This window comes from Scardinius erythrophthalmus (assembly GCF_964197995.2).
Source record: "Scardinius erythrophthalmus genome assembly, chromosome: 14".
Lineage (NCBI taxonomy): Eukaryota > Metazoa > Chordata > Actinopteri > Cypriniformes > Leuciscidae > Scardinius > Scardinius erythrophthalmus.
The window spans coordinates 8,037,913-8,052,701 of NC_138234.1; the positions used below are offsets into that span (position 1 = coordinate 8,037,913).

The 14,789-nt window shown below is 38.2% G+C and overlaps 3 protein-coding genes across 4 annotated transcripts; 2 read left to right on the plus strand and 1 right to left on the minus strand.

Annotated features, from left to right (window-relative positions):
* The first annotated feature begins 438 nt into the window (after positions 1-438).
* Positions 439-7,219, plus strand: LOC308701727 (keratin, type II cytoskeletal 8). The gene is made up of 9 exons (XM_081384148.1): positions 439-768; positions 2,477-2,685; positions 2,930-2,990; positions 3,917-4,012; positions 4,578-4,742; positions 5,094-5,219; positions 6,262-6,482; positions 6,592-6,638; positions 6,956-7,219. The coding sequence occupies exons 1-9, from the start codon at positions 493-495 to the stop codon at positions 7,057-7,059; spliced, it is 1,305 nt and encodes a 434-aa protein (XP_081240274.1). The 5' UTR covers positions 439-492; the 3' UTR covers positions 7,060-7,219.
* Positions 7,220-10,572: 3,353 nt separating this feature from the next.
* On the minus strand, positions 10,573-12,574 carry bcdin3d (BCDIN3 domain containing). 2 transcript variants are annotated; one of them, XM_081384380.1, is made up of 3 exons: positions 12,352-12,574; positions 11,351-11,556; positions 10,573-11,251 (listed from the first exon to the last, which is right to left on the minus strand). In XM_081384380.1, the coding sequence occupies exons 1-3, from the start codon at positions 12,544-12,546 to the stop codon at positions 11,005-11,007; spliced, it is 648 nt and encodes a 215-aa protein (XP_081240506.1). In that variant the 5' UTR covers positions 12,547-12,574; the 3' UTR covers positions 10,573-11,004. The 2 variants fall into 2 exon arrangements, with proteins under 2 accessions (XP_081240506.1, XP_081240505.1); XM_081384379.1 differs by having other exon boundaries at positions 10,573-11,556.
* A 238-nt stretch (positions 12,575-12,812) lies between these two features.
* On the plus strand, positions 12,813-14,320 carry cox14 (cytochrome c oxidase assembly factor COX14). The gene is made up of 2 exons (XM_081384949.1): positions 12,813-12,876; positions 13,923-14,320. The coding sequence occupies exon 2, from the start codon at positions 13,930-13,932 to the stop codon at positions 14,110-14,112; it is 183 nt and encodes a 60-aa protein (XP_081241075.1). The 5' UTR covers positions 12,813-12,876; positions 13,923-13,929; the 3' UTR covers positions 14,113-14,320.
* Positions 14,321-14,789: the final 469 nt, after the last annotated feature.

Below are 14,789 nucleotides of genomic sequence, written 5' to 3' on the forward strand. Positions count from 1 at the left end.
TGTTTAAGCAAATCATAAAATCATACTGTGTTCTTAATAGTTGTCATCTTTCTGAAACTTATGCACACAAGTTCAAGATTTCTGGTTAATGTGGCCCTAAAATATAAAACAGTTTTAATAAAATGCATACACGAAATATGTGATATTATGACTGCTTTTTAAAAAAAATATGTTTATTAGGGTATGCAGTTAGTTTGGGAATGTTGTTGACATAGGCCACATTAAACATTTAGATGCTATATGAGAACAGTGAAACAGTAAGAAAGAGAAACTGAGAGAGTGTGTGTTCACTGCCGATCCGGGAGCTCAGATAAAGCCGACAGTGTGTCCAATCTGAAACAGGTTTTCCCACAATAGGAACTCTCCACCCCATCCTGGTTGGAGTTTAAAAGCCCAGCCTCTCCACACAGAGAGAGACACCCGTCGTGCTCAGGTCTACCCACCTGTTCTCATCTGAAACATCAGTTCAGTTTCTCTCGCCACTACCCAACGATGAGTCTGAGAAACAAACGCATCAGTTCCAGCAGCTCCGTGAGAATGGGAGGTTTCGGCTACAGCAGTTTAAGTGGGATCTCATTGGGAGCATCCGCTCCAAGTTTCAGCACCAGCTCGGCATACTTGGGGCCTCCAATGGCCAGTGTCTCCGTCAACAAGAGCCTGTTAGCGCCTCTCAACCTGGAGATCGACCCCAACATCCAGATGGTGCGCACTAAAGAGAAGGACCAGATCAAGTCCCTGAACAACCGCTTCGCCACCTTCATTGATAAGGTACAGTTGGGTTTCTTGTTCCCTGAGACTGGTAAAGTTTCAGTTAAAAAGTAGGGGTTAAAATGAGTGTTGATGATATAGTTTTTATATGATCAACATCTCTTTCAGCAGAAACCTCCATATGAAAAGTGATTTGGTACGATAAACGATAGTTTATAGCGTGACCCATTTCTCTGAAGCCTGAAACCTGATAAAAAGCAGGTCATATTTGACCAAGCCACTGAAGACAGCACTATCCCAGTGAGTATGAAGGAAGCTTTTGTGTGCCGGAGGACAATGCAACCGAATCCCAGGGGCCTGCCGGACTGAAATCGACACTTCAATCGCACTGAAGTACAACCAAGTCACTGTTGTGGGTCGGGGCAGGGCTGGGTCTTCCAACACGGGTCTCAGGTCGGCTTTTAAAGTGCTTGAATTTAAGGATTTACGCAGAAACCCATCTAGGTCAGCCACTACTCTCCGGAGTGTTACAGTTCGGCTAATGTGGAGTCATGTTACTCTGTTAATGAGTCTATCCTGGCAAGGTGGGCATCTATTAAAGCGGACAAGCTTTCAGGATGTGCAGTGAAGTGAAGAACTTTCAAGGAAGAACTCTTAAAATCAAGGTTATTGTCTCCCGTAGGAGGAATTTGTCTTGGATGAGAGAACTGCTGCAACATCAACCCACCCAAATACATCCATCATTCAACATTAATATCCATTCCACGTAAAACACTCTTCCCTAAAAAATGCGGGGAAAAAACCCAAATACTTAAATAAAAAAGAAAAACTATTTTACTTCACAAATTACCTAAAAAGCATGCAACTCCTATATTTATATTATACCTCTAATCTGCCAACAATATGTGCAATTGTATCACCACCTTACTGGAGTTGCTCATTAATCATTCAAATTAATCAACTAAATTAATGTTTGTATTTGTATAAACGATTATGCTTGCATACCAGTATGAAAAACACCTTGGAAAATTACTTTGGTAAAATACTGGAATTCCACAGAACACTGCAAAAAATGCTTCTCTTACTTTTGTCTCGTTTCCAGTCCAAAATATCTAAAAAAAATAAAATCAAGATGCATTTACTAAAGAAGTAAAATGCCATAAAATATTATGTCTTGTTTTCTGGGGAGGGGAAATTGATTAAGTGAGTTTTTGCTTATAAAAAGTAAAATTATCTGCCAAAGGGGTAAGAAAAATAATCTTGTTTCTGTATGAATTAAGATTATTTTTCATACCCCATTGGCAGATAATTTAGCTTTTTTTTAAGCAACAACTTGCTTTATTTTTATTTATTAACCCAGAAAACAAGACATAATATCTTATACAATTTTACTCGTCTAGTAAATGCATTTTGATTTAAGAATTTTTAGATTGACTGGAAATAAGACAAAAATACCAAGTAAGAAAAGCATTTTTTTTTTGCAGTGAAGTGGACTTTTTCCCTCTCTGTTCTCGCAGAAGCATGACAGCATTTTTATTTGACCTACCTCATCATGTTCCTCAAGGAAGATTTACATTTAGAGTGAACAATGTCTACAAAGATCACATTTACTTTGATCACGATGATATTATAAGTGCTGGTTTCTGCTGCATAAAATTCCAGAAGGTTTCTTCTAACACTGAATATTGAGATTCAGCATCCATACTGGAGCCATTAATTCAATATTAAATGCAATTAAAAAATATATATTTTTGTTGTACCTCTACAGGTGCGCTTCCTGGAGCAGCAGAACAAGATGCTGGAGACCAAGTGGGAGCTGCTGCACAACCAGAGCCCGGGTCGGTCCAACGTCGAGCCCATGTTTGAGGCGTACATGGCCAACCTGCGCAGACAGATGGACGTGGTCAACAACGACAGGACCAAGCTGGACGGAGAGCTGAGGAACATGCAGGGTCTGGTGGAGGACTTCAAACACAAGTAAAGTCTTTAGATCTACGCTAGCGCCAATGTTAGCTGACAAGAGCCTCTCTTGTATTTCTTTGAGAAACCGAATATGGAGCTTAACCTGATTCAACACAGCTCATTATTTATCATCAAAAACAACATATCACTATATTTACAATTAATCTTTCCAAAATCTCTTCAACACTTTTCTAAACTTAATCTATGTCTTCATTCTCAGACATCAGAAACTTTCACTTCCACTTTGTATTTTATTCAGATATGAAGATGAGATCAACAAGAGGAACAACCTGGAGAACGACTTTGTGATTCTGAAAAAGGTTGGTTACCCATAGGGATGCACCGATATGAACATTTTGGCCGATACCGATAACCGATAATTCTTCATATTTGAAAGCCGATAACCGATATATTTGCCGATAAATCTAAATCCAAATTTTTAGATAATTTTTCAGGACATGATTACAAAAACAAAAATCTCACCTTTAAAGCATGTCCCAAGCACACAATTATAACGTTCTCATTATAATTTTATGTAGCCTATATGACAGACTTGTTCCGCACACTGTTGCACTGAACTGTATTTTCCTCCTTTGAAGTGATTTCAATCATATTTCAAGCAATTCAAAACCATCATGGTAGACAGTGTGCATCTTAAGTGTCTCAGATGAAGGAAATAATCCATTATTTATCGCCTTTAATATATCGGCCAACATTATAAATTAATATATATCGGCCGATACCGATATGGTGGCTGATATATCGTCCACCCTAGTTACCCATATGACTTTTGAGGTCAGGAGTCAGGAGTTTTTTTTTCCCTTTTTTTTACTTTATGAAACACAATACAAGAAGTATGACCTCATTGTGATGTGGGGTTAGGGCAGGTTACCAGGTAAAAAAAAATGAACTTTTAGGACCAGGGAAAGTTAAACTTTCACAACACGTTCAATAAAAGCAGCCCAGGCGAGGGAACAATGAGATGTTTGGGAGGGGTAAAGAGCTAAAGTTAAGACTGGAGGGATCAAATCACCACTGACAAAAGCCTGGGTGGGGATGCGGCATTATTTATACACTAGAGGAGATCTGTTTTCAATGGCCTACAGAGAGTAGCAAGAAGTCAAAGTTGCATACTAAATATCTACAAGATGTAGCTCTATTGAATTCTAATTCAATGCCCAAGGAAGACATACAAGTTATTCAAGGTTGCAATCGAGAAGAGGAAAAACTGTACTGTGTCCCTTAGGATGTAGACTCTGCGTATCTGGTGAAAGCTGATTTGGAGGATAAAGTTGGTGCCCTGACTGATGAGATCAACTTCCTGAGGACCCTCTACGATGAGGTGATTCACTCACACACACACACACACACACACACACACACACACACACACACACACACACACACACACACGCACGCACACACACACACACACACACACACACACACACACAAACTACTCACACGTGACTCCAAGTCGCACCAGGTCAAAATTGCTTTGAGAGAAAAAAAAAAAACCATACAAATCACATTAGTATATTAGTCACACTTTATTATTGCATGTATAAAACAGAAAAAAATAATTAATAGTGGCATTCATTGTAAACATTTATTATAAAAGCCAACCCCTAAATAAATTTGTAAAACCAGTGTTGGAAATGCGTTATACAAATAAACTTGAGCTCACAAACCTTTTTCATCCAGCACTGATCCAAAAGTGTGCATGTTTGCAATGCTTTGCAATTATTTTAATGTTTTGTCTTTAAATCTTGAACTACACATAAGGATAATCAAATACCAAGACCAATTTGTCTATACAGTGCTTAAATACACATCTAACAATGTAGTTTCCACAGAGCTAAAGCTCCCTCAAACACACATAAAGTTGCCTTGTCTCTCCGGATCAGGAACTGCGTGAGCTGCAGGCCAGCATTAAAGACACGTCCGTCGTCGTGCAGATGGACAACTCGCGAAACCTCAACATGGATCATATCGTGGCCGAAGTCAAGGCTCAATACGAGGATATCGCAGCCAGGAGCCGTGAAGAGGCCGAATCCTGGTACAAGTCCAAGGTAGACACGAAATACAAACTTCTTCAAAGACATTTGTCTCTTAACATCTTGAAACTTGAACTTGAAAAAGCAAACTCAATGTCCTACAACTGATTTTATACATTGGGAATCGATTGGCTAGGGAAAGTCGTTTTAGAGGCAATTCAATACATTTTGATGAACCATTTTCCACTGGAATGAGTAATCCTTCACAATGTGACCAGGAAGATGGATTAAGAAAGTAAACTTTACATGTTGACCCTAGGTGTTTTTCTCCATAAATGCCTAGTAGGAATGAAATTTGTCTAGTTAAAACATCTTTCATTACAGTAATGTGTGTACTGATCAGATTTTCCATCTCGTTCTGGTCAGTTTGATCAGATGTCCTCTCAGGCCAGTCAGTACAACGATGAACTGCGAAACACTAAAGGAGAGATCGCAGATATCAACCGCATGATCAGCCGTCTGCAGAGCGAGATCGAGGTTATTAAATCACAGGTGAGGATATATACCTATTTTTCTGGGACTATTACGTGATTTATTGTGTAACAGGTGGTTACTTTTCCTTGCCATCCTGGGTTAATTTACATTTTGACAGGTTTAATCCTGTCTGGCGCCCGAAGAGTTCCTTAAAATAATGTATTTATGTTAGGTCCACCACCGTTACGTTTGAATATTTAAAAAAATAATGATAGTCGAATGAATATTAGGCAGACTTTTATATTCGAACCTGTTATGGGCATTATTTTCTGTAAATGTGTTTGCTTGTAAACGTTGTTTTCAATTCAGTTTCTGAGGCTTTTTCACGCCTGGTGAAGTTGTGAATCGTGAGCTCATTAGCAAGGCTATTATTGGTCATCTGGGCTCTTGTAGGTGACGTTAGCGTCCTGGTTAGAGCTAATTTTGTATACCAAAACAATGGCCGCGCCAACAACCACGCCTGACGAGGAGTTCGAAATCTACACTCCTGACAATTTGAAAAGCAAAGTGTGGCGCTACTTTGGGTTCCCAAAGAAACAGGGAAAAATCACGAGTAAGGACAAAGTGATGTGTAAAATATGTAGGACTAAACTCCCCACCTGTCAACACTAAATCCCGGCAAGACGGAAGAAGAGGAGGAGGAGGAGGAGGAGGAGGAGGAGGAGGAGGAGGAGGAGGAGGAATTGGGGGCGAGGCAGGCCAGAATCGACTCCATGCTATCTCCGTCAAAATATTATTAATAAATATTTGAATATTAATACTAATAAACAAACAATCTTCGAATATGATTTTTGGGCAAAAGTCAAAGCCCTATTGCACACTGAGTCAGAAATTGTCGTATGCGTCATTCGGTGGCTGTTAATTGTCAAAACACCTCTCAAAATGAAAAGTGAACCCGACCCAAATTTTTTTATGATGTACGAAAATTTCGGAGGGAGTGTGTAAACGTGTCTTACACAACATGAGGTTGTAATTATTTTTTGACGTGCGAAAATTTCAGAACGAGAATTTCGGACTCAGAGTGCAAGGACCTTTACTCACGAGGCTACTATCATTTTAGCGTGCGAACCTGGAGAACCAGATCGCGGAGGCCGAGGATCGCGGCGAGATGAGTGTGAAGGAGGCCAAAGGTCGTCTCAAGGATTTGGAGGAGGCGCTACAGAGAGCCAAGCAGGACATGGCCCGCCAGCTCCGCGAGTACCAGGAGCTCATGAATGTCAAGTTGGCGCTGGACATCGAGATCGCCACCTATAGGAAGCTTCTGGAAGGAGAGGAGGACAGGTAAAATGTCAAGTCCTATTTTAGTGCGTCATTCTCTACCTAAGAGAAGTGAAACTGGAGTGTTTACATTAATAAATATTGACCGTCTCATTGTTTTGACCATTCACAGAATTGGGCAGCAGTCCATTGTGAACATCCAGGCTGTTCCCAACTACAGTAAGTCTGAGTGGACAAGTGTGACATTACTCATTACAACAATGACGACAGTACACACATAAATCATTTGACTTCTACAAAAGGCTCCTCAATAGTGCTGCCGACACAATCCTGTATGAAACACCCACTTTACACTATACGATCAATTGTCCAGGAAGAAAATCAAGCCTGTCTAAGATTTTTCAACACCGTATTACAGTAAAATATTCAAATGAAAGAAATATGGGTCGCGAATGCCATTTCATGTTGACTTTAAACCTTCATCCTTCGTGTACCCAATCTGAAAGATGAATATTATTATTATTTTTGATTCACAGGTTCCAAAGGGGCGAATGGTTTCCAGCAGAACAGCTCTCCATCACCTAAAATCCTGATCAAGACCACTGAGACCAGAAACAGCACCAGATTCAGCACTCACTGAAGTGTTCACCATGATCAAATACGCTATACTATACCGAAGACAGTTAACCTTAAATATAGAAGTAGTTTTCTTTTGACTTTCTGTGAATCAATGAGAGTAATCGGCAATGAATTTTTCTGAAATAACAAAGACCTTGTGTGTGATTCAAATATATTATAAACATATATATTCAATATACAAAAAATATTAAATGACTATATAATGTGAAATTGTGGAATGATTTACTCTATAGAATTAAATGCTTGTATTATTCAATGAGATAAAGCCTGTAAATGTGGTCAATTTCTCTTGCAATACAATCTGATCAACTTTAAGGCTTTGTTCAGATAAACAATAGAAGTTATATTTTATTGTTATTTTATTGGTTAAACAGCAAAAAACAAGAATCAAGCTGGTACAAACATTGGAAATCTGATTTAAAAAAATGTGTTTGAACTGTTAGATCTGATTGTTTACTTCTTTTTTTGTATGCAAAATCAGTATTTCTATTAGATATACATGCTTAGTGATATATGATTATAGTAATATCATAAAGATAACCAGATCGAATTTCAACAAATGGTGAAATCAGAGCAGACAGTCCTAAAAAATGTTATATAAAAAACAGTGTGTGCAGTGTGAACAAAGCCTAAAAGACCTCAAATAAAAATCAATCAACAAACCATACAGAAAAAAAAAAAGATATTCTCCACAGAGCATTTTGAGTAATTTCTTCCTGTAAAACCTGCTCATATGTAACAAATATAGCCTAATTTGCTTAATTTGGTTACAGGCAATGTGCACTCTGTGACAGTAAAACATGATCATTTGTCTTTCATGTTCCCTAAATCCCAATAACTCGAGGCTTCAGAAACTGACATGATAGGCCTATACACTAACAACAGCTGTGGGAATAAATTGTGTTGGAGCAATATAGCAGAAAACCCCCAGCTCAGACACTGTAAGTTAGGCTATATCTCATGTAGTCCAAACAATGAAAGTTATTTTAGAGGAGCTGTCTTCAGCACATTATGGTCAATGAGGGTTTAACATAATCTCTGATCAGACAAAATCCAAATTTCCTCAAAATTACATCCTGTTGATGAAAAGCATCAAAGAGGAATGTCACTGTGTGAAGGCCACGATACACCTGCTGTTTCTTCCCTAAATTGCTCCACATAGTTGACATTTAAACATTAGATTACCACCACAGCTCTTAGTAGCTGACCTCCATTACACTATAGGCATAGTTCGGATTACGGGGGGGACCCCCTTGATGAGACTTGGACTCTCCCAACAAGGGTTGGAAATAATAGTTTGGGGGGTATTGAAAAAAATGTTTAATAAAATATAATGTTAGCCTATCCAAAATTGTATGTATTTAAATGCAATATTACCAACACATTCCAACAATTCACGAAATAATCTAATGAAATACGATTTTCAAACCCTCACTTCCCATTTGGCTGTACCATTTCTCTGGTACTGTGCTCTTTGCTACGGTTCTTTGACTTTGATATCACTTCACTAGCTGTCAAGACGTACAGTGTACCAGGTACCGCCGGGTACGGGTGCTGGTGTGTCAGCGAAAAAGTAAGAGCTGAGCCGTGGCCATACATTTGTCTAATATTTCACTGCCTTTGTAACATAGCCAATCTTTGAAAAACATTGAGTAGCAAGATCGCTATTATTGTTTAACCGGAGCTCTCCCTTCCCCTCAGCGGCCACGACCATCGCTGCTGCTTAACTTAAAAATATTAGGCCTACAATCACACGCCGTGGCAGGAGTTTCATACCGACACGGGGAGAGGTTTAATGAGGCGATTTATCGTTTTGTTCATTCTTAACAAGAGAGAATCTGCACTAATTTTCAGGGAATTTCGCATATAGATGAGTGGTTTTCATGTGTATGTAAGCGTATATTAAATGGAGAATGACGTCAGTCGGCTGTACCCACCACACCACCACACACACACACACACACACACTGACTGACTATAGAGGCCAACTTCACTAAATTAAATCAGCTGTATAATTTCTTACCGCGAAGATTCACAATTTTACATAGGTAATCTGCTCCTCTCCGTTAGTCGTCCAGAACTTCTCAGTTTCACGTACTTCTGTTGCTTTCACTTGGTTTGTTAAAATGTAAGTGTCCCGATTAATAAAGCAATATATTATAACATAATTACATAAGAAGAAGAATACGAACAGCCACCAGAACATTTCGTCTGTTTGTTTTTGAATTCTGAGAGCGCGGGAAGATTTCTGTGACTTGGGAGGCGGGAAGCGCGCGACGATTTCTTATTGGATTAATATAATTAATGATCATTGGATTAATTGTAAGAAAGTATAATGCATTTTAGGGTTATACTTATAGCTCACGTCATTTGGCGACTTAATGTGATGCTTTTCTACACAACATTTTAACTGCTCATTTTACAGAATAAAGTTAAAGTGCTTAGACCACTTTAATTTTATCCTGTAAAATACATGGGTTTCTCGGCGACGTCATCACTGCTTGCGCACGCAACCAGGAGGCAATAGACCCGCGGTCTTCGTATCGGAGTAAAGGGTGGCTAGTAGCATAGTGGTGGTGTTGTCTCTAAGTCAAAATGCAAAGAAGTTGTTGCGTAATTTATTTATATGCAGGCCTATCTGTTGTGTTTTATCTGCTCATTTAAATTATACATGTTGCAAGTAATTCCAAATTTAGGCAAATGGAAGAGTGGGACAGAAGAAGGAAGTATGTTATAGGCTATTCTTTCTATTCATAATTTGACGAGCTGCACATGACCACATAGCACGTAGTTGTATGCATCAATGGATTTGTACGCTCTAATCATTTATTTTGTATACACACTTGGTGTCTGAATAAGATAATTATATAGCCTATATCAGGCCATACAATTGCTGGCCACTATTTGTCATCCGCAATCCAAAGATCGTCATGTATTGCGTAGGGATCCGGCAAGATCTCACCATTGCTGAGAGTAAGTTTTTTAATATAATCGCCACGGTCGGAGGTACTAAGGCTACATAATCCATCGTCAAATCTTTGATTTACACTAATGTAACGTTATATGTGCAGTCATGAAATGCTGCAGGTCGTAAAGTAACGTAACGTAAACAAGGTTAACTTATATAAAAGCAAATGCTGCACTGCTAACATTACATTACTAACTTAGTCTAACATGATAATTCATACATGCATCACAGTATGTCCGGATTCGTAAACAGTTGGACGTTTTACATATGTTATAATAATATGAAACACAAACAAACAGATCCAACTCTGAAATTGCAGTTTATTATTAAGTCAACAAGAAATTACAAACAATGGGAAATCTACGTTAATTACAATATCTTTACAGAATTCGGCATAACAGATAGCGGGTTTTTTGCCTCCTGGATGCGCGCGCATCCGGTATTGTTTGTATACAAGAAACCCGTGTATGAGCAGTTAAAATATTGTGTAGAAAAGCTGAAATACAATTTATGCAGAGAAAACCGTATACACTAGACAAAAGAATTGTGTAGTATAGCGTTTATTAAAATTATTTTTTATGCTAAAATAACTATTTTTAAGCTAACTTATAATAATAATACCTGATAATAATAATAATAATAATAAAGTTGTCAAAAATAATCATTTATATATGCAATGATTTACAATTACAAAGACATTACTGAGGACAAACATCCATATCCATTATAATAATAATAATAATATAAAAAAGTCTTAATTGCAAGTGTACATCAGATATACAAAAAATACAGATGTAAAATCCTCAAACTCATGGCAAAAGCAAACACCTCTAGCGCCCCCTTGTGTTTGGTAACCAGAATTACAAAGAATTGTAGTGGCTCCGAGTACCAGAGTAGGGTTAACTGAGTCAGTCCATAGTCAGCATACACACAGATGACTGTGTATTGATTGATTAAAATATCTGACTGTGTTTCTCTTTATTCTCGTCTTCTGAAGAGCAGAAGACTTCTGTCCCAGGTTGTATTACCGAAACTCTGCACCAGCTCCATGCTGCACTGCTTTTCCAAGTGCTCTCTCGCATGCGCAGCCATGTCCCCTCGAATCTCAAGGGCCTTGAAGTGTTCGAAGTCACTGCGGCCCAGTTTGCGTAAGCGACGCGCAGCAGAGCGGTAACACTTCCACGGCTGAGCCTCCAGCAGCAGAAACTCACTGAGAGACGCCAGTCTGGAGAGGAGAGACAGAAACGCAGCGTCTCCGTGATTCAGGTGCACCCACATCGTCACCGCGAAACACGTGCACAGGTGGAAGCGGGGGCAGACGAACCTGCCCAAATACGACTCTAGCGCTGCCCGGCTCTCTTGCGCATCCGTGATATCCAGGGGGATGAACTGGATATTCTGGGGGAAAGGGTTGGAGTTTTGTGCCCGAAGGATTAGATCTTGGTCCAGGTCAAATCCAAGCAGATGCAGCTCTCTTTTAGGAGAGGCGTCCTCGTGCATTAAATGCTTGTACAGAGCAACGGACAAGTCCTGACAAACAGAGGGAATCATATAAAACACATACTGGTGATTAAAACTACACATTTCTATGAGTTGACTATGACAGATTGTCCTTACAGAAATCAATCCGGTGATAATGTACTGTAACACTAATATCTATGACAAAATTATAATAGAAGTCTCAAAGTGCAATTTAGCAACTTTTAGACAATAATATATTATCAGCATAACCAAAAACAAAACTAGATCAACCATGACAAGATATTATTCATTTTCATGACTTTTCCATGTCTGGAAATCTGATACTACTTAATTAATTACCTAATTTCCTAAATATTTATTGTGGTCTCATTTAATAATTACAAATGCATGCATTCAGTAATATCTGTCAAATAAATAATTAGTTAGAGAACTTCAAAATCTGAATATGAAGGGTAAATATCATACTTAAAAGGGATAGTTCACAAAATTTTGAGTTTGAGAAAGGCGCATTACAAATAAGATGTATATTATTATTACAAAAAAATTGAAATTCTGTCATTAATTACTCACGTCATTCCAAACCTGTACTTTCTTTCATCTTCGGAACACAGATGAAGATCTTTTCAATCAATGAATGAATCAATGAAAGAATTTCCATTATTGGCTATTTATTATCTTTCGGATCTGGATTATTATTATTTATTTATTTTTTTACAGAAACAAGTTTATTAAAATAAGGTACACGGATAAGAGGGTTTTTAATTTAATTATTTTAACAAGTTTAACATCTAATAACATCGAGCATAATAATATGAAACACAAAATGAAGTAAATGCTTCGTACCCCTGAGTTACATCCCACATCCAGCATTAAAACACGTTCACTTCTGTCAGAACCGAACCCGATGTTTTCAAGCAGCGCTTCTGGTATCAAACCCAGGCGATTCTCTGGAGGGTTGAAGGAGTAATAGTTGATGAAGTTTCCATAAGGAGCGGCTCCTGGATCTTCATTTTCCTCTGAACTCACATGAGTCTCCATCGCTGTCCAACAACAAAACAATTCCTGACGGCTCGCGCTGCCATAGAAGCTAGTTCCTCATATTGAATCGAATTAATTCGGTGTACACATTTATTATGTTAGAAAAAAGAATTCAGCAATGAGATACATATATTTTGTTCTGTGTTGTAAAATATTAAAATGTATAGTTTATAAACCCAGACGAAAACTACAAGAGAAAAACGCATTTACTAGATTTGACCCTTCTGCTTTGCCGTAGAGTTACGAAATGAAACTGCGCATGCGCATTAACATTTGCCTCTGACATTGAGAACGAGCTGCATTTCCTCTTACTTAGAATTGATTAAACAGGTAAGACTCCACATTGGGGTATTTTATGTAACCGCAGTAACTTTAAAGTAGGACCGACGTTAAACAAAGTGAAAATCTAGTTGTAGATTAGATGTCTAAGATGCTAACTCGCACTGATGTGTTTTAAAACTAAAGAGAAATAAAATTCGCATTCACTAACATGAGGTTTAGTATTACCATCGGTATTAAACATTGTACATGGTATTGCCATGTTTTTGGCTATGCAACATAGTAATATCTTTGACATGTCTCAGAGGATCATGTAAATTTAATGGTATGTGAAAATATTAATCATTTATTATTGCAGGGTCAATGTAACTGTGTAGTATGTTACATGTAGCCTAAACTAAGGTGAAACTATGAATTACTCCTCTTTATTATATTTAGATGAATGTAACTCAGTGGAACGGATAAGTTAAAAAACTGAAATGATTTAGACCCTATTAAGCCTATTTTGAATGTAAGTTACTCTACACAATACCGGCTGCTAAATCTCTATAGTAAAGCTGGTGTATTTAAAGGGATAGTTCCCAAAAAGTGAAAGTTCTATCAACATTTTCTCACCCTCAAGTTGTTTTTATTGTTAATTTGTTTTGTTGAACACAAATAAAGATATTTTAAAGAATGTTGGTAACTAGTTTCCAGTCCCCATTTAATTTCATAGTATTTCTTTTTCTATACTATAAAAGTAAATGGGGACCAGCAACTGTTTGGTTACACACATTCTTTAAAATATCCTCATTTCTGTTCAACAGAAGAAATAAACTCATACAAGTTTAGTACAACTTGAGGGTGATTTTTTTAAGGCCTGATATTATTCATGTTGATCATCTTTGACAGCATTGAGTATCCCAACTAACGATTTTTGGTTCCCAAAACATGCATTTTAAGGTTTGTTTTTGGGTTAACCAGTAAAGTTTCTTTACAGACTTAGAACATTCTCCTAACGTTCTTAATTGGTTCCCCAAATAACCATATGGGAACGTTATGTGTTTGCTGGGATGCTGCCAGTTCACCTCACCTGAGTTCATGTCATGTTCCCCCAGATCCGTCATGTTCGGTGTGAAGCGCATCGCAGACGCAGGCTATAAGCTGTTCTCGGGCTCCATGATGCTGTTGACGGTGTACGGTGGATACCTGTGTGTCGTGCGGGCTCAACGCTACATGCAGAAACAGAAGCAGCTCGAGCTGACGGCACAGAGCGAGAGCACGGATACAGGGAGCATTAAAGACTGAACTCGATCCCTGAACCGGACACTGATCATGTCACACGGGTGGGACATTACGGGACTCAGCAGTGTGTGGAAGCGTGTTAACAGACACACACCTGCGTTCATGAGCCTCAAAGGGTTCGTTTGTCAAGTTCAGTGGCTCTGAATGAGGGCTCTACTATGGAAACAGTGATTTATGGTGTAATATATTAAATGTTCCTTGTATAATCTACTATCATGAGTTTTGTCCTATCAATTTGCATGATTCCCACACCTGTTGACAAATTACTACCATGTTTTTTTTTTTGTTCTGGACTGGTAAAAATGATTTTTGAGATTGCACATGACATTGTCGAACTGAACCTAAATTGAAATTATATTCCAGCATTGTTTTGTTAACCAATGGGATGTCTACTTTACACGACACAGTTTTCAACTAAAAACGTAGAACTTTTTCTGCGTTTTGGCTGTTCATTTACACAATGACATTTTGCGGGCCTGAAAATACAAACGTTTGAAAATGTGTTTCAAATTGCATGTAAACTACAAAAACATGAATTTGTGAAAATGATGACGTCATGCGCATGTGTATTACATATTAAGTCTATATAGTAGTTTCTTTACAAAGTGACGTCGCCATCTACTGGCCTGGAATGAATAATACAGCGTTTTTAGTCGTTTCGCGGATCCGCGTGATGAACA

Excerpts from the sequence above, each read along its gene's own strand:
- LOC308701727 (XM_081384148.1), top strand. The coding sequence starts at position 493 with ATGAGTCTGAGAAACAAACGCATCAGTTCCAGCAGCTCCGTGAGAATG. Across the intron at positions 2,686-2,929 it reads GTGGAGGACTTCAAACACAA|ATATGAAGATGAGATCAACA; the intron begins GTAAAGTCTTTA and ends TATTTTATTCAG. Across the intron at positions 2,991-3,916 it reads ACTTTGTGATTCTGAAAAAG|GATGTAGACTCTGCGTATCT; the intron begins GTTGGTTACCCA and ends TGTGTCCCTTAG.
- bcdin3d (XM_081384379.1), bottom strand. The coding sequence starts at position 12,546 with ATGGAGACTCATGTGAGTTCAGAGGAAAATGAAGATCCAGGAGCCGCT. Across the intron at positions 11,557-12,351 it reads ATGTGGGATGTAACTCAGGG|GACTTGTCCGTTGCTCTGTA; the intron begins GTACGAAGCATT and ends TCTGTTTGTCAG.
- cox14 (XM_081384949.1), top strand. The coding sequence starts at position 13,930 with ATGTTCGGTGTGAAGCGCATCGCAGACGCAGGCTATAAGCTGTTCTCG.